Source organism: Nanorana parkeri, unplaced genomic scaffold (assembly GCF_000935625.1).
Source record: "Nanorana parkeri isolate BGI_ZX_2015 unplaced genomic scaffold, ASM93562v1 scaffold167, whole genome shotgun sequence".
In the NCBI taxonomy this organism is placed as follows: Eukaryota; Metazoa; Chordata; class Amphibia; order Anura; family Dicroglossidae; genus Nanorana; species Nanorana parkeri.
The window spans coordinates 1880434-1902792 of record NW_017306435.1 but is presented as its reverse complement, the minus strand read 5'-3'; the positions used below and the strand labels follow the sequence as shown (position 1 = coordinate 1902792).

Genomic DNA, 22359 nt, shown 5'->3' with positions numbered 1-22359 from the left:
GGAGCATGGTGGTGCATTGAAGTCAATGGCACCGCAGCCACGCCCCTCACCCGCAGTGCGATCACCGCACCCGGAACGCAGGCACATCAGTGCCTGCGTTCCAGGTCCAGTGCGGTCTGCAAAAATGCTGCAAGCACTATTTTTCAAGAAGAGAGATAACATGAGAGAAAAAAATAATGAAAAATAAAATGTGACCAGCTTACTTAGCAATAAAAACATATATGCAATGAGCTAAAAGGCATGAAAAAGTGCCCTATGCCAGTCTTTCATATATAAAGTCAGTGTATGTATGAGCTTTTGTCATTGGAATCCGAATTCCAATGAGGAGGGGGGCAGGAGGGGCAAACCACCCTTGTTGGGGCCCACGTTGATTCGCTTTTCTTTGTATCAGTTGGGTTTTACATTCCATATAAACCTATGGCAATTGCAGAAGGTGGAATAATTCACATAGAGGTGGACACAATGGGGCCGATGTGTAAATCTTCTGGGCAAACTCGTTTCCATGACATTACAGCAGCTAAAAGGAGCTAGAGGAGCATAGGAATTTTCTATGCTCCTCCGCACCATCCAGCGACTGTAATGCCGTGCAAGGTTTTATCCAGCTAGACGCTGGATGAAACCTATATAAATGAGCCCTTTAATGTGATTTGGATATTGCTGCACCACTGGAAAAATGGAAGACCACATTGTAGATGGACTAGTTGGACATTTATTTCACAATTCAATATTGATAATTTACAAGTGCCCTGTGGGTTTGAGCACTGCACAAGGTCTTCACACTGAGGTGTTATAGATGCTATTGACTTTAAATAATCTGTACTGATTACTTTTTTTTCATGCAATGGGTGGAATTTATCATAGCAATTGCGAGTGTTTGAACTCGCACATGGGATATATTTGCGCCAGATTTATGTTGCTATTTATGTTGGTCATGAATGAGATTAAATAGACTTCAGGAAAGAAGACTTGTACCTCCAGGCAAAAAAATACTTGTACCTCCAGGACATAGGGAAGGAAACTACACACAAAGGACAAAACACAAGCAAGTCTCTTAAGGGTAGGGCAGAGGAGACAATTGCACTCACATCATTACCCGTCCATCCCACCCCCTGGCCCGTCACAGACTATCCGGGTCAAAGGGTCAAGGAACCTTTGGAGAAGTTTGTTTAAAAAAAAAAACATCTAGCCAAGGAGACCAGATTACAGATCGCAATAAATTTAGACATAGTGTCATTTTGCATAACCATCTAGTTGAACATAGTATGAGACATAATTGTAAAAAAACAAGCTAAGGGAGAGGGTAGGGGTCTTCCAGGATCTCGCAATCACGCGTGAAGCTGCCGTAAAAATTGGTTGGAGCAATTTAAACTGAGTTATGGTGACTCCCCTTGGTTTTGTATTGGTCATTTTAAGAGAAAGATTCACATATTCTAGCACTGCATAATGTTTGTATATGTTTAGAGTAAAGAGATTATAGTGGAAACTTGTGCTGCGTTGTTTATTATGGGGATTCAAATTAGTGATGTGGTTGTCTGCTAAATGTGTGTTTCACTTTCCATGTACAAAGCAGTTAGATATCGGTCTGCATTCATGTAATCACAAAGGTGCAGCTCCAGGAATCACCACTAAGTGGTGCTCTTTCCCTTCATTCCATAACTGCTTATTTCTCATCAAGCAAGAGTAGCTGATAATAATTGACCCTCCTCGTCATTTCATTTCAATTAGCGGAATTAGCACTACTGGGATATTGGGTTCAGTTTTCTAAATTAGAGACAGTCTAAATGTGGTTTTGATGATCTCAGAAAATAATATGAATGTATATATTTGATATATTCCTATGATTTTCTTCATACTTAAACTGTTGCTTGATAAATGCCCAGTCAGCATTTAAAGTTGATGTATGGCCAAAACTTTCTTAATTTTGAATAGAGGGGGAAGGTGTAGCAAGTTTTAATTGCTGTTTGTGTCCTCGCTAGGTAGAGTCACCCTTTCTGTTTGTCCTGGTAACCATTGTCACCAAGACAGAAAATGTTGGAAAATACAGTTGTCACCAGAAGTGGAGGTGAGGGGAAATCTTCCAACGAGGAACCTGCTCAAGTGACAAATGTATGAGCTAAGAAGGGCATTCCCCTAACTTTGTAGAGATCTCCTCTCACTTCCCTTTGCATCTCTTGGACAGGAATTACATGAAAATCTCCCCTACAGTATGTAAATATTAAAAATAATAAACTGACAGGGGTTATTGACCTTTCTCTACTTAATCTAAAATTAAAAGGTAACATTTTGGCTATATGCACATTTAATGGGAAACCTGTCACGAGGGAACTATGTAGGCTGCCATTGCAAAGCTCTCCTTCTGAAAGCGTTAGTTGTCTGAGTGCCATGATAATCCTCTTGCTTCAATGACCAAGAACAAGTGTTACAGATAGGGTCTTTTGGGGTCTATCTGTGTTGTCTGATTTGCATATTATTTCAGGGTTGGTGACTCATACATTTTAGAATACCGTATATACTCGAGTATAAGCCGTCCCGAGTATAAGCCGTCCCGAGTATAAAAAAACTGGGAAAAAGTATTGACCCGAATATAAGCCGAGGGTGGGAAATGAGGCAGCTACTGGTAGATAGATACCAATAAAATTACATTAATATTTATTTAAAAGAAAAATAACCTAGCTCTGTAAGTGGAAAAGGGGGTGCAGGGCTACATATCATGTACTACGGATCATTTAACCCATTCATATTAGCAGAGGATAATTGTAAATCTATTGTTCAGTGCACTCTATATGTAGTATATAGTACATGTACATATAGAGTGCCTGCAACAATACATTTACAATGATCCTCTGCTAACATGAATGGGTTAAATGATCCATAGTACAGGGCTACATACAGATCATTTAATACATTCATGTTAGTATAATTGTAAATGTATTGTCTGCACTGTATTAGCAGTATATACTCTAGCCAGCTAAAATATTGTGTGTGTCAGTGACCTGTTGAGACTATTCTGAGCTTTGCACGGCGCCATCCGTGTTATCACCAGAGCACCACCACCATTGGAAGGTTGCAGACCGTAAGGAGTGCGGGTGGTTCTTGCAAACCGTCATACATTTTAGAGGGCAATATAGCAGCCAGGCATAGAGACCTCTATGCCTGTTGAGACTATGCCTGGCCTGTATAAACAGATACAATCACCACGGACAATCTTTATCAGATAGCTGAACTCACCAAATACCTTTTCATCCATGAAGATCTTTATTGGTATATATAGGTTACTGACAAACAACAGGATGGAGCAGACGGTATTTGCAGGTCAAAAGATGATAATGCCTTCCTACTCCAAGTGAGCATGTGAACATGTGGCCGGCAATATGGCCGAATGAGACTCATATGGAGAAGGAGGAGGAAATACATTATAAAAATGGAGGAAATACAGAAAAAGGAGGTGTATTAAATACAATGACCACAAGATGGCAGTATGTGAACCAACTATATTACACATAATACACAATAGCATATGGAATATTAACCATATGAACACTCAATTCACAATCATTACGATATTAACCATGAGTATGCATTGTACTATATTCCCATACAGTAGCTGTGACAGCACAAACTTCTAGATCGATATAATTATTAGGAAAGGGAGAAAACTTGGAAATCCAACATGGAAATACATACTTATTTTATATTTGACCACAGATACCCTTTAAATGAATAAACCTCCATAACTGCATGTGCATGCTGCTGCAGCATGGAGGTTATCCTCATGGCAAGGGAGGAAATCTGAGATGCCTCTAGTTCCTGTGCTCATTCTGAGGCATAGTGAAGCTGATCACATAACCTTTGCAGCACCAAATGGTAACCGTCATTGGGCAGGCAGACTTCATATAGACTAGAGCAGCCTTTCTCAACCACCTGGGGTACCTTCTGGCTTCCTCAGGGGAGCCTTGATATTTTCACACAGCATCATGCTTCTTCCATGGTGTATGCAGGTTGGCTGCCAGCACCATTAAGAATTACTCTAATCTGGGAAGGGTGGTGCTTAAAGCCTAGTTAAAGTCTTGTCATGCAATTTTTTTAAAAACTATTTGTTCATGCTTGACACTGTCCCAAGCTGTTTTGTTGTCTGGCAGCATGCTGGAGAGCTCACACAGGTCAGCGGTCCAGAGCTCACACAGTTTTCAGCAGTCTGATATGCCCCTGCTGCAATCAATAATGCGTTGGAGTATGAGTCTTGTTTACTGGAGTAGAAGGCATTGGAAACCTGGACCGCTGCTATGTGAGAGCAGCAATCCGGCTCTCCAGTGTGCTGCCAGGACATCTTAGTACAGTGTTAAACACAAACACACAAAATGAGAAATTAGTGCCATATGCTTTTTGTGGTATGATACAGTCTAACTACATAACAAGTAAAAGGTAAAGCTTCAGCTGTGCTTTAAACACCTTCATGCTATACCACAGCACTGTGTGAACAGCATTAGCATTCTATAATGACAAATGCCTTTAACCTTCTTCTCATGGCCTTTTAGGAGTGGAGAGGACTGGCGCTGTCAGAGGCTCATACTAAATCGAGAAGTCTTGTCAGTGGCGGGAATGAATCGCTTCTTGCCTCTTCTGGACAATGTTGGACAAGACTTTGTTCGCAGGGTTTACTCTCAGGTAGAGAGGAGTGGTCGGGGAAAATGGACAGCTGATTTGACCAATGAGCTCTTTCGATTTGCACTGGAATGTAAGTAAACAAAAACAAAGATTCTGGGTTAAAATACACTGCCTGGCCAAAAAAGGTCACCACCTGCATTTAGTTATGATAAATGTGCAGTATGGCTGGTATATAGTATAGATCCTGCTTTGAGCATCCCTGCTGACTGCACTGCAAAGATGTGTTTGGTGAGCATTGAACAAAATGAATGAGTGGCTTCTGTGCTGGCACCAAATGCTGTTATCAATTTGCAGTTATCTAGAGTTCATTTCAGGAAACAGAACAGACATAATGGTCCTATCGTGTACTTGTCATTCTCCAGGGCAATGCAGAATTTAGAAGTATAATTTGCAATTGTGCGCTTGCATCACCTAATATTATATAATGTACTATTGTTTCATGACTGTAATTTGTGTTCTAACCTATATATATAATATTCTTACAGCTGTTTGCTATGTCTTATATGGGCAGCGGCTTGGTCTCCTGCAGGATTACATAAACCCTGAATCTCAGGAGTTTATAGATTCAATAACATTAATGTTTGAGACAACCAGACCTATGTTGTACCTCCCTCCCCGTATTTTCAGACTCTTGAATCTATCTACATGGAAGGACCATGTTAAGGCATGGGATGCTATCTTCAACCATGGTAAGTGTTTTCACTGTTTGCGTGTTTAGATGTTACACTGCCACCCCTTCATCTTAGGAGGCTATGGTCAGTTAACACCTTTGCTTTGTGGAGGACAAAGAGAAGGCATATAGTAACTACATATATGCAGGGATCTCAAGTCTCCCTGATGTTCAGGGAGTCTCCCTCTATTAGATAGCGGCTCCCTGACGTCCGCGAGAGAGGCATTTTCTCCCTGAAAGGTTTACTCTGAGTAAACCTTTCCGATAAGATATCACTGGGTAAAGCTTCAGAGTGAGGCTTGCCTCCTGGAGGAAGTAAAGGGCACCTCCCTGAAATGAGACGGGAACCTCCCTGAAATAAGGTTTTGCAGGTTGGGATGTCTGTATATGGACCTTTCATGAACAAAGATAACTATTTAAGAACTTCTTTTACCTTTTATTAGTATGCTAAGGGCAAGGAAAGTCAAGATTAAGGTACTGGTGGGGTTATTATTGTATAGGCCCACTATAGCATGTATCGCCTGTTATCTATCTTCTGTGTTTAGTTACTATAAGCCATTTTTGCAGGATGCATATTAATTTTAAAGGAGAACTATGGGGTTAGGGCTTTTCCCCATAGTTCTCCGAAGGGTAATGGGAGGACACAAACTAGCGTCCTCCCGTTACCCAAAGCTCAGTATACCGTGTGCTACAGCTCGCGGTATACTGAGACGCCGCAGCTGAAACGGATCCCGACAATTATGTCTGGATCCGCCCAGCTGCATGAGTGACAGCTGGCTCTGCCTATCTAGAGGCAGAGCCAGCTGTACTCGCCCCCTCCCCGTCTGTTCCACCAGTCAGCGCTGGAGGATCAGAGCGGGGAGGGGGGAATCCAGTTCCTCCCCTGTCACGGCTCTCTGCCGTGACAGGATCGAGAAGTGAGCGAACGCCGGTATGTGTTCGCTCACATCCCGATCTACTGAGCCGACCTGTGACAGTCTCATTGTCACAGGTCGGCTAGAACTATGAGGTGAGTGAAAAGCACTCACCTCATAGTTCACCTTTAACAGGGTTATCTCAAGAGTATAGATTTCCTGATATCTCCACATATGGAGGAGGGAAAAGGTAATTCAGGGAAGGTAAAATAGTTGTGACTTAAAAATGGACCAAAAGGCTACAGACTACTGTACTTCCACCAGCAACATCTATCACCACTCCCGCCTAGAACACTTACCTGTTTTCAGGTTCTCAGGAACTTGGTAGGCTGCTTTTTCTCTGATACTTTTGAGTCTAAGCCCTTGGTCTTGTCCAAGGGTGGAGACTGTGAAGCAAAGATATTCATTGGCTGCTCATACAAAGGCAGCCAGTCAATGCCTATGCGTTTGTAAAAATCCTGAGTCTGACCGCATTTTGGACCACAAACTACAACTCTTCCTGGCATTGTAATTGACCTCCCTGGGCAGCACATGCCTGACTGTGTTGCATGGTGTAAAATGGAGATGATTGCGACAATTCGCGACAGAGGTGCTAAAAGTGTCTGTGGCAGTCTTTATGAATTCCATTGACTATGTTGGATGCTCCACTGTATTCAAAGCAGTGTGTATGAAACCTAATGCTGTATAAAATAACTGATGAAACCAGTAGAAAACTTTTTGGATAGTAGTGAAAAAGTCTGTAAATATGTTTGTATATATCTTTCTACAGCTGATATCTGTATACAGGGAATATACAGTTCACTAAAGCAGAAGCCAGATAATAATTACTCTGGAGTCCTTTCCAGTCTGCTCCTCCAGAATCAGCTACCCTTGGAGGACATTAAGGCCAGCATTACAGAGCTGATGGCTGGAGGTGTGGATACGGTAAGTGGCAGAATGCTTGTTCTGAAAAAAAAGAGTTCATTCAAAATTTGCATTGTGAATCATGAATGTGTAGTGTTTCTGACATGTATCCAGTGGTGTAACAGTAGCCATAGCAGCCCATGTGGCTGATTAGGAAACTCAACTGTGAAGTTTCCAGTAAGAAAGGACTGAAACCAGAGCTCAGGATTGTCTAGTCACAGATCCCCCTCTGAATAGTAGAAAACATTTGGTTATCTATCATAGCAGTGTAGATGTATTGCGCTCTAGGCTTGATTTGCCTAGGGAATGATGAATGAAATTATATACTTAACTTATTCCTTCCTAGCCCCCCTGGCAGGTGGCGCTCTCCTCTGCTGTCCGACACTACGGATGTGAGCGGGCTCTTAGCATTCTCCCATACAATGGAGGACTGTTGGTCATGCATTGTATGGGACGACGTCGGAGAGCTGAGACCAGTCGGGTAGCAAAGGGAAGAGGCTTCGGGGGACCGGTCAAAAGAGGAGGAAGCCTGCAGTAGCGAGAAATAAGGTAATTTATCTGTCTTTACAGTCACTTTTGTGATTCATGCACCTATGACACACAACACAGCCACCGTGGTGTCACCTCCTTGTCTGCAGCCTTCTGATTGGACAATGAAGGAGCCGCAACACTGATAAATCACTAACTCCGCTCACTCTTCTCTCTAATCTTGTCAACAAATGTGCAGGCGACAGAGCCTAAATAGGTCCTAGCTCTGCCCCTGCCTCTTCCAGTCTGAGTACTGTTGTTGGGAAGGTGAGAGAAGCCAATATTAATTCAAATTCAGGGATGCCTTATGCCACACTTTAATGTGAATTGTTTTTATTTTAAATAGGCGGTCAATACACATCAGTGTATCTGTAACCAAACGTGTCCCTTTCTTGCAATGCAGCTCACTACAATACATGGTAGTGCGTTACCATGTGTTGCGTTTCACAGATACCTTGCCTTAGTGTGATACACAGAATAAATGTGCAACAACATGAGCATTTTGCAGTAAGGTGTGAAGGTAGCCTAACATAATATTCAATGGTGTGTTTTTTTTTTATACCTGCCTGGGGTTGGCCTTTAAGATGTCTCCCTGTTGTTTTCTATATTAGAATATCCTTTATTAGAATGTATATCTTTTAAAATAGGTTTTTCACAGCTCATTTTTTGTGCCTTGTGTCCGCCAGCCTATTCAAATAGCCAAGTTGCGACGCAGTTCAATGCTCAAAAAATAGGTCTTACTGCAATACTCATTGCGACTAGTGGTCCACTGCAATGCAGTGCAGGTGCATTGTGGAGCAATGCTAAGTCAATAGTACCGATGCGTGTACGTTTTGTTAACGCACATGTGTTTTTTCATACTATACCTTGCATTTTGTTCAGAAAGTCCATTTACTTGCCAGTGCACCAGAATGGACAAAGAGATTTTCTCGAACCTATTGTTCCGATGCACACACCACATAGCATGGACCTTTTTTGCCATGTGTCTACTTGCGCTGCAACACAGGTAGGTTGTGGAGGTGAATTCTAAACAATGCCTTCCATTTTACCATTCCAAACAAATGGAACAAACACACCGACATTCAAAAGGCGCGTTACCATGCAAAGGTAAAATCCAGCCAGCAAGGACTAACACCTTTGCCTTTTTGCTGGGTACATTTTCTATTGAAATCAATGAAAACACATCAAAATACATGTCAACACATGTGTAAAGATGCACCTGGATGTATCACTAGACATGATGATTAAATACAAAGTGCATATCAACATGCATACAAAATGCATGACAGTGCACATTAACCTGCATCAACAAGTGTTTTGATGCTTTTTCATTTCAATAGAAAATACATTGGGGATACATGCATAGCTGGGAATAGGGTTAATTAAGGTGTAAAGACAACTCACCTAGCTAATTTAAGCTGTGTTTACTTCAGTCATCCAATCACGTGAAAGGCAAAATCCTGTTTTGTATGGCCCCATTCCATCCAGACGCGTGGTCCGATCAGGTCCAGCTGCCAGATTTTCAGTTAGATCTCATTGAAAGCTTTATGTCTGTCTATGGGCAGCTGGATCTAAAAGGACTTGCGTCTGTTTACATCTGATCACCCCTGAGTTTCATTTTGGCGGACCTGATCATGAAGGATCAGGGGTAGTCTGATGTAGACGGACGCATGTCTTCTTAGACATAGACCAACATGGGTCCAGTAAGTCCAATTTTACAATGGAAGAAAAAACCGGCCAGAAACGGATGTCACAACGGTGAACGGTGTACTGCTCCAATCAGCAAGGGATCCATGCACGTATCCTCTGTTGATCAGAATGGACAGGCTCCTACGTGAAGGGGGCCTAGGTCTTCTATACATTATTGGGTATTCAAAATGAATAGAGCGAAGTGAATGTTCTCTACTCTTTGCAACCATATTGTGCGCATAATTGCTGGCTGAATCACTCTTTGTAAGAGATGTCAAAGAGGAAGTATTTATAGCTAAACTGCGGAATGTCTAATCTTTCATGAATGCTCTTATTATTATTGTTGGTTTACCAAAAGGAGCTTAGAATGTTCACATGGCAAAGTAAATGTTCACTTTGAAACCCTAAAGTGTGTATTTTTTTCTTGCACATGACTGGAAGATTGTGTGATTACAGCTTTTTCATATTCACTAAGCAAAGTGAGCAATGTTTCTCCTTTTGTGAACAAACTCCAATCACCATATAAGCGGCAATTCTTAGCAACAAACAGCCATAAGCTGTGATATGACTGGTGCAGATTAAAGCATTAACGTGCAGATATAAATAAAATATCAAATCAAATATGCTGCTTATTAACTTTTATCTACTCAATGCAAATTGGATAATAAAAGCAGCAGTGGCGGAGCTAAGGAACAAAGGGCCCTGGTGCAAGATTTTTTTTGGGCCCCCCCCCCCCCAAAAAAACCACAAACACAGCATCCCCGAGAGCCTGAGGCCCCGGGCGCCCGCACCGCCTTCACCGGCGGTAGTTCCGCCACTGAAAAGCAGCAGTCTGGCTTTTCTTTGCCATCATTTATTGCAGAATTGCGGAACTGATACAAGCTTTGTGGGCTGACTTACTTTAAATACTCTTCAGCTAGTGAGCAGCTATAATAATAAGGCAGGTCTTCAGATGCAAATAATGGAAAAACTATTGACATGGCTGTGTTTGGACATGAAGATATAGGCATAATACAGTACTGATACCCCTATACACGAGCTCTGCCCATTGTGTTATGATTATGTATGCGTGTGCAATAGGGACCTTAGATTGTAAGCTCCTTAAGGGCAGGGACTGTTCTGTATGTAAAGCGCTGCGTAAATTGTCGGCGCTATATAAATATCTGTAATACATAAATACATTTGAGAAAAAATTTCTTCTATGATGCTTTGTTGCAGGCGGCATGTTGTGAACTTAGTACGCACAGCAGGGGCGTAACTAGAAATCACACGGCCCCATAGCAAAATTTTGTATGGGGCCCTGTGATTTCTAATTAAGCCCACCTGATAACCCAAACAGCCCACCTGAGGGTGACCCTGCAGAGCCCACCATAGACTGTCTATGCTGGGCTCTAGAGGGTCTCAGGTGGGCGGTCAAGCCCTCTTACCTGTCTGCTCCGATCCTCTATCCTCCTTCTCCTACACGATCGCTTGCTACACCGTCACTGGTCCCCACCTCCTCGATCGCTGGGCCTGCCTCTCCATCACTAAGCCCCACCTCTTCGATCGCTGGGCCCCGCCTCCTCCATCGCTGCTGACGACGGGCCCAGCCACCTCCTCCGAAGCTGCTGGTTGTCACCAACTCAGCAGCGGCTGTGAGGAGGAACACGCCGCTGCACATGTTAGTAGCGGCGCGTTCCTCCTCACAGCCACCCGTGACAGCCAGCAGCCTGAGATACCATAGCGACCCAGGCGCCCACACGGCATCAGGGGGATGTCCTGGCCGGGCCCCCCTGTGCCCCAGGCCCCATAGCGGCCTCCTGGGTCGCTATGGTGTTTGTTACGCCACTGACACACAGCTTCTACTTAACTGTGCAGAGCATCAAACAAGAGAAAGAAAAGAGAGAAGGGTTCATATTTCCCGAACTATAAAGAGTCTTCTGACTCATCTCAATATCCCTTAACTCCCCTTGTACCTACAGTTCTTGTGCTGAATAAAGCCACTAATGTCCAAAGGTGGAAGGTGGAGGGAAATAAAATAAGGAAAAAGCTATAAAAATGTGTATGCTTTGAGGTTTGATGATGCCTCTTCTAACCCTGCTGCCATAGGCACAGGCCAATGGTTGCCTTTATGGCATATAAAGCTCTGGTTGTTGATGTCCTAACTGCAATGTTAGCAATTAGTCTGCAATTTAAATAAACCTATGCAAAATGATTAGGCAATCAAACCATGTGGATTACATATCAATTTTTTTTAGTTCTTCAACCGTCAAGATTATTTAATGAGTACTAGTCAAATCACTGCGCCCATAACAACTAATCAACACTACTGCTGTTGTGACTGCTTGAAACATGAATTCTGATTGGATGAAGGGGGTTATTGTACCACTTAGTATTATATTATTCACACTAAAAGGACTGAAAATGTACATAGGAAAATCACAATCAGACATAACTCAACTAGACTTTCCTTTGAAATTGAAATTGAAAACAAAAACATGTTTCTTTCAGTATAGCGCCATTTACCCATTATGTCATTCCTTAGTTACTATGGAAGCAGGCTAGAGCACAGAGAGCCCAGAAATATGTTTTTTTTTCTGTATTATTAGTGCTCGTGCTGCTTTTCAATAGGCCAAGCTGCATAATAGGAAAGCATAGTCTGAGATGTGTACAAAAATGAAAATGTAATTTCATGCCAATCTATCCCACATCGCTTTTGTTGTTCAAGGAAATAAGTTCGAATGAGTTGATTCACCCAGCACATGGCAACATAGCAATGTGGGGATTGTAGGTTTCTGAAATCCATGAAACTAAATGACACTGTTGTTCATGTACCTCACTTAAAAATGCATTTTATAAAACAAAAACCACTGATAGGAGCCACCTTGCAGAGCTTTAGAGCTGCCTGCAAGGAGATCTTCATCTCCTCTACCCCTGGTCCACCTTAACCAGGAACTCTGCGTTTCCTCTCAGTTTGGCTAGGGAACGTCTTGAAGAAATGTTGGCCACACTCTAGGGCAGGGCTTAAAATTTCCAGTCCTGACCTACTAGCCAGGCCTTAAAAGTTACTCGCCACCAATTGCCCCACCTAACCCCTACCCTGCCCTAACTCCGCCAGGTCAGCAGTGTGACGCAGAGTACAGAGATCAGTAACAACGGACAGTACAGAGGTCAGTAGTGTAATGCCAAATACAGAGGCCAGTAATGTGACGCAGAGTAGCAAGCCCAGTGGTGTGACGCACAGTCAGAGATCAGTAACAACGCACAGTACAGAGGTCAGTGGTGTAATGCCGAATACAGAAGGCCAGCGGTGTGACGCAGAGTACATAGATCAGTAAAAACTAGGGATGCACCGATACCGATATTAGTATAGGTATTGGTGCCGATGCCGAGTATTTGGGCAAGTTCTTGTACTCGCTCTGATGCCTAGCCCGATACTTGAGCTTCTGGTATCAGGAAGCCGGGCAGCGAGTCATTTCACGCTGCGCAGCTTCCTGATTGGCCGGGAAGCTGACTCCATGCTCCCTCATCACTTGTGATGAGGGAGCATGCAGCCGGCTTCCCAACCAATCAGGAAGCTGGGCAGCGTGTATTGACTCACTGCCCGGCTTCCTGATTGGTCGGGAAGCTGGCCAGTCAGGAAGCCGGGCGCCGTGTCATGACGCACCGCCCGGCTTTCTGATTGGCCCGAAAGCTGGCTCCATGCATTCTAGTCACATAGTGACGAGAAGCATGGAGACGGCTTCCCTGCTAATCGGGAAGCCGGGTGGCGAGTATTTACACACTGCCTGGATTCCTGGCTAATTAGGAAGCCAGGTGGCGAGTCATTACACGCCGCCTGGCTTCCTTGATAGGACTTCCGGTATCGGTATTCGGTATTGGCGAGTACCAAAAAAACATATCGGTACTCGTACTCGATACCGAAAAAACAGTATCGGTGTATCCCTAGTAACAACGCACAGTACAGAGGCCAGCTGTCTGCCACACAGTACAGAGGTCAGCGGTGTGACGCACAGTGCAGAGGTCAGCGGTGTAACGCAGAAAAAACGGACTTACAGTGCACAGATGATCTGATTCAGGTGCCCTCTTCCTCTTCTGGTGGTGGGGTGGGGGGTTGCAGCGATGTTGCCTCAATGTAACAAGGTTAAGCCTCCAGCAGCCTCGTTGAGCCTCCCTTCAGGTTCCAGCGCTGCAGAAATGTACAGAGGTCAGTGGTGTGACGCACAGTACAGAGGTCAGCCATATGACGCACAGAATAGAGGCCAGCAGTATGATGCACAGTACAGAGGCCAGCAGTATGATACACAGTACAGAGGTCAGCAGTATGACGTTCAGTACAGAGCTTAGCAGTATGACGTTCAGTACAGAGCTTAGCAGTATGACGCAGAGTACAAAGGTCAGTAATGTAATTCACAGTACAGAGGTCAGCAGTACAGAGGTCAGTAATGTAACGCACAGTACAGAGGTCAGCGGTATGACACACAGGTCAGCAGTACAGAGGTCAGAAATGTAACGCACAGCACAGAGGTCAGCGGTATAATGCACAGTACAGAGACCAGCAGTATGATGCACAGTACAGAGGTCAGCAGTATGACGTACAGTACAGAGTTCAGCAGTATGACGCACAGTACAGAGGTCAGTAATGTAACACACAGTACAGAGGTCAGCAGTACAGAGGTCAGTAATGTAACGCACAGAACAGAAGTCAGCGGTATGTAGGTGAAGCCTCCCTTCAGGTCCCGAGCTCTTCTGCCAGCCAGCCAATTGTAGCTATGCAGTCTTTCTCCCAGCCTATGGCAGCTAAAGTGGGTGGAGAAAGCTGTAGGTGGCCGTAGGAGCCAGTGTGACGGGCAGACAGCTGAACGCATTCTCCCTCCCTTGTCTTCTCCTCCATGGCTGCTGCAGCTACAGAGCGACCGAGGAGGAGAAGAGAAAGGGGGGAGTACTAAACGGGTGATCGCTGCTGCGGAAGCGGTGGCAGTTTTCCCCCTGGTCCTATCGGTGGTGCCCCCCCATTAATTTCCACTCCCCCCACGCAATTTTCACTCGCCAATTGCGAGGGGGCAAGTGGAAATTTTGAGCCCTGCTCTAGGGTGAATGCAGGCCAATTATTTCAACGGTGGCTTTTCCATGACTGGTGTGTCCTCTCAGAATGTTCACAGTCCACACAGATTCCCCAATAGTCATACTTTTAAATTAGACACATTTTAAATGACCCCCAAACCAGATCACTGTTTTCTAAGGCTCTCACATGCTTAGTGTCCCTGAGACCTTGTGTCCCAGGGACACTACTCACACATCTCATACACTTATCAGACTATGTTCACCATCTGGGAGCCCAATGTAGACCCAACCTGCAGGCCTTTGGAACAGGAATTGGTTAACATTAGGCTCTGCAAGGGTGCACTGAATGTAAATGTAAATGCTCAGGAGAATGGCTAAATAAACGTGAATGTGCTCGGTGGTATACAATACCTCCACTGCTTCAAAAAATATCCCTAAAATAAGCGATCAATGTTAGAGATGTGCTTAAAAGACAGGATCAATGCTGCACATCTGGTGGCAGTGCAATATATTGCAACCATTTTGATTTAAGGTACACCACATCACCTCGGCAGTTACCAGTTTCAATGTAGATTTTGAGCCCACCCAGTTTCTCTTACACTACACTTTAATCCCTATGAAACATTATTTTAAATCTCCAGCCATGCACATAATCAACTCAGCTAAGGTGTGCATACTGGTACACTGGAGGTCTAAACATGCCCTCACCATACAGGACTAGTTTCAAAGAATAAATAAAGTACAAATAGAAATAGAGGGACTTACCCAAATCGCACAAGATAGGCTTACCTATCTTACCGCTGTATTCATTATAACATGATGACAGACTATAGCAGGATAGTGTCAAGTTAACACTAGGGTATCATGGTATCATGTGGTATCAGGGTATCATGTGTGCTCATCTCTACCCACCTAACATTGACTTCTCATGTGACAGGTTTTCACCGGGTGTGTGGTTTAGAAGGGGAGACATAATCTCAGACCCTGCCTGCCCAGCTGTGGAAGAGGGTCCCTTCATGGGGAAGCTCCAACCTTCCATACCTGACACCCTTTCCTTTGCCCAAGGTCCCAAGATCTTAATGGTCATGATCTCTCTGGCCATGATCGCTATAGCAATGATCTCTAGCAGTCTCATGTAACATATCCCGTCTCTTACTGTCTACACTGCATACTATTGGTAGCCCTTTGGTGATTTCAGGGGCCACATTTGAGGCTCTGTATATCTAGTTGACAACCACTGCTCTAAATAGAAGTAAATTGATTCAGTTTATTATAAAAAAAAACAGTCAGTAAATAATTTACAACCATTTTCTTTAATCTTATCACAGACATCAGTAACTCTGCAGTGGGCTATGTATGAGCTGGCCCGTGCCCCTAGTGTGCAGGAGAAGCTAAGGTCTGAAATTATAGCTGCCAGACAGGCTGCTGGGAATGATCTTACTGTTTTGTTGAAAATAATTCCACTGGTCCGGGCGACTATAAAAGAAACACTCAGGTAAGACCGAGGGCATTCTCATGAGATCAGTTTATTTTGGTTTTTGCCACACATATGGAAACAAACCTACTGCCCTTCATATTTTATTTTTGCAGGCTACATCCCGTGGCCATCTCATTGCAGCGATACACACAGCGTGATACAGTTATCAGAAACTTCATGATACCACGGGGGGTAAGGAGGAAAAAAGCAGCTTGGAACCTAAAAGCCTATAAAAAATGAGCTCCATGTGCTACTCTTTTAATTAAAATCTTTGCTTTTCATTTTCAGACACTAGTACAGGTTGGGCTATATGCCATGGGTCGGAATAAGGATATATTTCCTTCCCCTGAGAAGTTCTCCCCAGAGCGCTGGTTGGGCGGTGAATTAACACACTTTCGGAGTCTTGGTTTTGGTTTTGGACCACGACAATGTCTTGGAAGGAGGATAGCAGAAATGGAGATGCACCTTTTTTTGGTTCATGTATGTATAGAGAACTATTCTGTTCAATACAAGAATGTTGCAAATATAATAGAGATAGGAAGTGGGTGATTTGTAGCTGCAGTAGGTATTACTTTTTTTTTACCAGCAAGTAGCTAGCTCTATTGCTTTCATTTGAACTAGAAAAAGTGTACCTGTTAGGGCACAGATGGATGTGTGACAACTAATGCTGTCTTCTATGTGTAGGGCCATTATCTGAAGGGGGACCACAGATCTTTGCCATTATCTGAAGGGGGACCACAGATAATGGCAAAGTATATACTATACACAATCAAAAGTGTAAAGTATACGTATAACATACAGTCAAATCTATATTGTGGATCCATGTTGTGCAATATACATACAAAACCCTGTAGGACCACACTGAGTAGTCCTGTACCACAAAAAAACATACTCATTGGCAGCACTGAGCAGCCTGTATCTAAGTGCCAATCCAGCCTTTTCCAGCAGCCATAGATATATCTACAGTATAGTCTTAATCAATAACAGTCTAAAATACAGTCCTCACCTCAGTCTCAGTGAGGTACTAGACTAGTGCCAAATAATAGCAGCCTGTGACCCTCCATTCCCTCCCTGAAACCATGGAGAAAGCATAATCCCAGTGGGAGCCCTACTGCTTGTTCTCAGCGGACTACCACACCTTTGGATGTAATAAAGGGCAATAAAATGCAGCATCGTCAAAAACTGCAGTGTGAATGCAGCCTTATGGATAAGCATGAGTCATTGCAGACATCTTTATCTGGCTCTATGGGCTTAATGACAGTCAATGTCCCTATTCCTGATGTGTAGAGGCAGGGCCGGCACAGGGCGCCATGGCAACAAGGGCGCCAGGCGCCTCGGGGCGGCTACAGCCTGCGGCTTCTCTCCTCCTCACCACTCGGCCATCCGACATGACAGCGCTCCCTCCTTTGCCCCCCCCCCCCCTTCAGCGCTGTCCTCGGATCTCCGCTGCCTGTATGGGCTGAGAAACTGTCCGCTGAAGTCCGAGCGCGCGTGGGGGTGGGGGGCAAGGGTGCAGATCGGAGCCGTTGTCATCCTGTCAGTTTCCGGATGACAGCGGCTCTGTGCGTGGCCGAGCGGAGGATCGGTAGATATCTATGATATCTACCGATCCTCTGTGCAGAGCAAACACTGTAGTGATCGTCTGATCCCTCCAGTGTTTGTAAATAACTGGGGACACATAGTACTACTTTAAAATGTAAAAGTCAGGGGTCTGTTTAGACCCCAGATATTTCCCGAAGCCCCTTAACAATAAAAAAATAATAAAAATAAAGAATACCAAGATGGTGTGTGACGTCACCTGAGATGGTGGCACACATTCGCAGAACGCGCCAGTGGCCAACATGGCCGCCTCGCATTCTCAAACAAATTTTTATGTGCCTGAATAAATTTTTCGTATATTCGGGCAAATAGTAATTCATTAACATGTAGTCTAGGTTTTGTGTTCTGTTTTTTTATTTTTACTTTTCTAGATACACTTAGTTGAAAATAGGGTCGACATGATAACCTGACACTTTATTTTTATAGACTCTATTTTAGTTTGACATTTATTGTTTTCCACTTGTTTGCCTTCTGTTGTATTATTTAATAACAATACTTATATTGTGCCTACAAGTTTAATACCTTTGAACAAAAGTTTTTAATATGTTTATTTGGGGCTTAACAAAATGGGAGGCTTAGAATGGTGCGGATATTGGAGAAATTTGTGTGGCCACTGAGGGGTGTGGTTATTGAGAGGTGTGGTCACTGAGGGGCACTGTAAAGCTTTCTCGCACAGGGCACCTAACGGCCTAAGGCTGGCCCTGTGTAGAGGTCCTGCTTTCTACATCAACCACAACACACTGAAGAGGTGGATCTTAGTGGAAAGGGGAGGAGTCTAGTGAACTTCAGAGAACATTGTCACCTTACATGTAGTTTGTTCTGGAAAATGTGTAAATGGGGTCAACTGCAACAACATTCATGTGTACGGTGTTGCAACAGTCATATGTAAATCCAGTGAAAATCCCCAGAAGCTACTGTGCATTGGGCTATACACTGTGCTGCAATCACTTAATAGAAGGCAGGGCAGATTGCAAACTCAGGGCTATTTGCACACTTCTCCAACAGTTTTCCACAGGTTAAATTGTATAGCATTTTGCAGCCCTCCTCAGTTTTTTTTTACACAGCCTTGAAGGTTACAGCTCCTGGTACATTAGCATGGTGGTCAGTGGGAAGAATGCCTCTGACAATATTGGCCAGTGGGAAAAGTGCCCACCTTACAGATTGCTAAAAGATCAATGGTAACATTGATAACTTACCCGAGAGCCAGATTTTGCTCAAGAAACCCCTAGCAGCCTCTGGAGGAACCCTAGTTGAGAAAGACAGGTGTAGAGGGATATGCAGTGACTGACTTAGGTATTAATCTACTGTACAATCTCTGTACTCATTTAGATTTACCAAAACTATATAATATGGGAACCTACCTAGATTAGCCATTCAATTTGTATCCAGTTACAAAGCATTGTCACTGCTATAAAAATAACAGTAATTCCACCACTTCTAGTGCCAGCAAAGGTCCTATTGTGTATTAGAATTGGAACCCTCCAGTGCAATCAGCACCTCAGTCTCTTTATCTGCCCATAGAGGCTAAATGACAGTATAGTACCACCATGTGTCATTCCTATTGAGTGTTTTGCAGGCGGAACTATTAGTGTTATCTGACTACATCACGTTACCAACTAGAGGGCCTGCAGCTCTAGCACTAGAGAGTCTCCTCCTAGGCTGCATTGAAAAAGGAAGACAACTACCAGGATCATGTAACTTTATTTAAAGTGACATTAAACCCTCAGATTTTTTAACATAAACCAATACTGTAATGTGTGCCTTACTGTAATCCATGGTTGTTTCCCTTCTCTTTGCTGCTCTTCCTTTTAAATCTGTATCTGTTCTCATGCTGGGCAGAACTTCTGTTTTGCAGCAGACTGCCTTGTCTCTGAAATGGATACATGGTGTCTGTGTGTAGGTTTGCAACTTGAGCTAGCACTACATTAAGAGGCACTCAGCTGCAAAGGGAAGTTCTCCCCCAGCATGAGAAGACATGAGGATTTAAAAGGAAGAGCAGCAAAGAGAAGGGAAACTACCATGGATTACAGTAAGGCACACATTACAGTATTGGTTTATGTTAAAAAATCTGAGGGTTTAATGTCACTTTAAGTAGTTTTATGGTCCTTTAACAATATTTTTTGTGACTTAAGGTTTTTAATAAGTGTAGAAGGGGTTTCAATACTACACACCAACACTTTATCTCTTGTTTAGCTACTGATATACAGTAAGTCCATCATAAACTAATATTTTTGTGCTAGATGCTAGCAACTTAAACCACCTTATCACTGTACTTGATTTCCAGGGTCTGCACAGCAGCTGTGGCCGTTATAAGGGAGTGTGCCACTTTCCCTGTCGGATTTTGTATTCGTTATGTGTCATGGAGTAGTCTGGATCAGAGTAATTCCTATGCTATACAGCCAAATGTAGAAAGGGGGAAAATTACAAACAAATACATAATCCATATAATAGAATGTCATTGCTCAAATAGTTCACTAAACCTGTTTAAAGTTTTATCTTTTTTTATTACCTTGTTCCGATTGGATCTTCATATCATTGAAGAAGGGTGCAGTGTGAAGGCATCATGGGTCGTATAGATGAAAAAGTGTGCTAACAAGAATATTTCTTATTGCTCATAGCATCCAATCAGAATGGTACTTGTCTAAATGTCAGTACTGACTCTTTTAATACGGCTTTGATTACGAGTGAAAATGTTTCTTCTATTTTACAGATACTGGAGAATTTTAAGATCGAAACGAACCGCATGATTGAGGCGGAAACAACATTTAAGCTCATTCTTTTTCCATCCAAACCAATACAATTAACTCTACGTCCTCTGGATAACTCCAAAATACCTGCAGCCTGCTGATCCATGATACAAGATTACTGGGCAGTCATAACAGTTATGAGACAGATACATATAGTATCCATTACAGGAGCTGAAAAAGAGCATTTGTGTAATATTTCTAGGTACTGGGTGACTGTTGTGAAATTAATTGCATAAGATTAATCACTGATAAATATATAGAAGAAAGAAAACAATTGTGCAGATCTACTACTAATCACACCGCTAATTCAACTGTAATGGAAGCAATTTGTTTATGCTTCAGCCAAAGTCATACACGTCTGAAAGTATAACTGAGCAGTAAAACATCTTTGCATGGCCAACTAAATGTCCATTTCATGCAAAAATGTGACTAATCATAGACAATTAAAACTAGTATGCACATCATTTGTAAAACAAGTAATAATTGGTTTAGTGTATCTTTAAAGGGCGAGTATGAAAAAACTGTACTCAATTAACTGTATGTGGTTAATAATGGTATATTCATATATGAATGGCTTATTTCTTATCCCACGTCCTTATTCAAATTAGCTCTAAATTTAAATGAAGATTGAGCTAATTAACAGAAATGACAGTGACAGGGGAACAGCGGCAATTAGGACTAGATTTAGGTATTTACCTAAATAATACATGTTTAATAAATATTGATAATAATAAAAATATAAACTGAATAACAGAATGGAATTACTGTACTAAACAAAATTGCTCCCCTATAAAATAATTCTACCATTAAATGCTTACATAGTAGTCTTGCTGCAACTTCCTGCACAAAGGTCATAATTCAAATTGATTTAATAGGGCACTCCAAAAAGAAATGATGTGCAGTGACCCATAGCGTCCAGACCACTCATCATCTGTTTGGAGCACTAAGCAGCCTTATACAACAGTTCTGACTGATTGCTATGGATCAGGCTGGATCTCACTGCAATTATCATGCTCTTTTTGATCTCCTAATAAGTGCTGAAAACTACCCTGGTGGTCCGAGGTGCTCATTATTGCTAGTTGGAGTGTGTCATTGTGATGGGTTTGATCCTCATTTTTCTATGTAGAAGAGGAGGAAATCATCACGCTTACACCACTGGGTTCCAGCATTGTAATAATTGGGTCAATGATGGGCAAATGTCATTCTCATGTGGGGAGATACGTGCCTATCTATAGCATCTCTTACTAGAACATTTTTAACATTTCTCTTTTTCTTATTAAATAAAGTACATTGCTGAACTAACAGCCGGGAGAATACCGTCTTAGTGCATTAGGGATGATAAATACCTTTTTTCACCCCTCCCCAACAAAAAGAGACACTTAAAGTGGCCCTATACTCAAAAGTGAATTAGCTATTATATAGGTAAAGAATGCATCTAGAAATATTATTTGTGCCTATATAGTACCCTAAGTAAAGGTTTACCTCCTGAAAAATAGTAGAGCACTTCCTGTGTTTAAAGTAAAGTTTTTTTTAGGGATGCACCAGTACCATTGCAGTATCAGTTTTTTTCCAGACTGAGTACGACTAACGATACTTTTCCCCAAGTACTCGCCGATACTAATTTCTCATACCTTTTAGTGTCATGTGACAGTTTTTCTAAAACAATACAGGCTAATGATTTTAGAAAAGTGGTGGAGTGCCAGGGCCCGGTCACAGCTGCGACCGCTGCAAACCCTGGTAGTTCTGCCACTGACTCCAAGCTGTAGAGGGACTATGAATCTCAGCAATACATTATACAGCAATGCAGAATACCACCAACTATAGAGAACAAATCTCAGCAATACATTATACAGCAACGCAGAATAGAATCAGCTATAGAGGACTACAAATCCCAGCAATAGTTTATACAGCAAAGCAGAATAGCATCCTCATGTCCTATACACAGTGTAAAGAACGTGAAGACTCACATGACCTTAGACCGCTGCAGCGCAGGGGAGCGAGTTGGAAGGTGGACTTGACTATGTGCAAGGCGGGTTGGAGGATGGGATGTGTATGACTTTATTTTTGAACCTAGTCAAAAACGAGCATAAAAATTAGTTGTGCTTCAAAAAAAAAAAAAAAAAA

At 42.8% G+C, this 22359-nt stretch overlaps 1 protein-coding gene across 1 annotated transcript in view; it reads left to right on the top strand.

Moving 5' to 3' along the window:
• LOC108785561 (cholesterol side-chain cleavage enzyme, mitochondrial) overlaps positions 1 to 20380 on the top strand; it is a 33747-nt gene extending 13367 nt beyond the window's left edge. The window contains exons 3-9 of the mRNA XM_018554645.1: positions 4536 to 4735; positions 5151 to 5354; positions 7019 to 7173; positions 15741 to 15907; positions 16003 to 16081; positions 16178 to 16369; positions 20199 to 20380. Coding sequence (XP_018410147.1) covers positions 4536 to 4735; positions 5151 to 5354; positions 7019 to 7173; positions 15741 to 15907; positions 16003 to 16081; positions 16178 to 16369; positions 20199 to 20336 — 1135 coding nt within the window. The 3' untranslated portion in view covers positions 20337 to 20380. The remainder of the gene's footprint in view (positions 1 to 4535; positions 4736 to 5150; positions 5355 to 7018; positions 7174 to 15740; positions 15908 to 16002; positions 16082 to 16177; positions 16370 to 20198) is intronic.
• The last annotated feature ends 1979 nt before the right edge of the window (positions 20381 to 22359 follow it).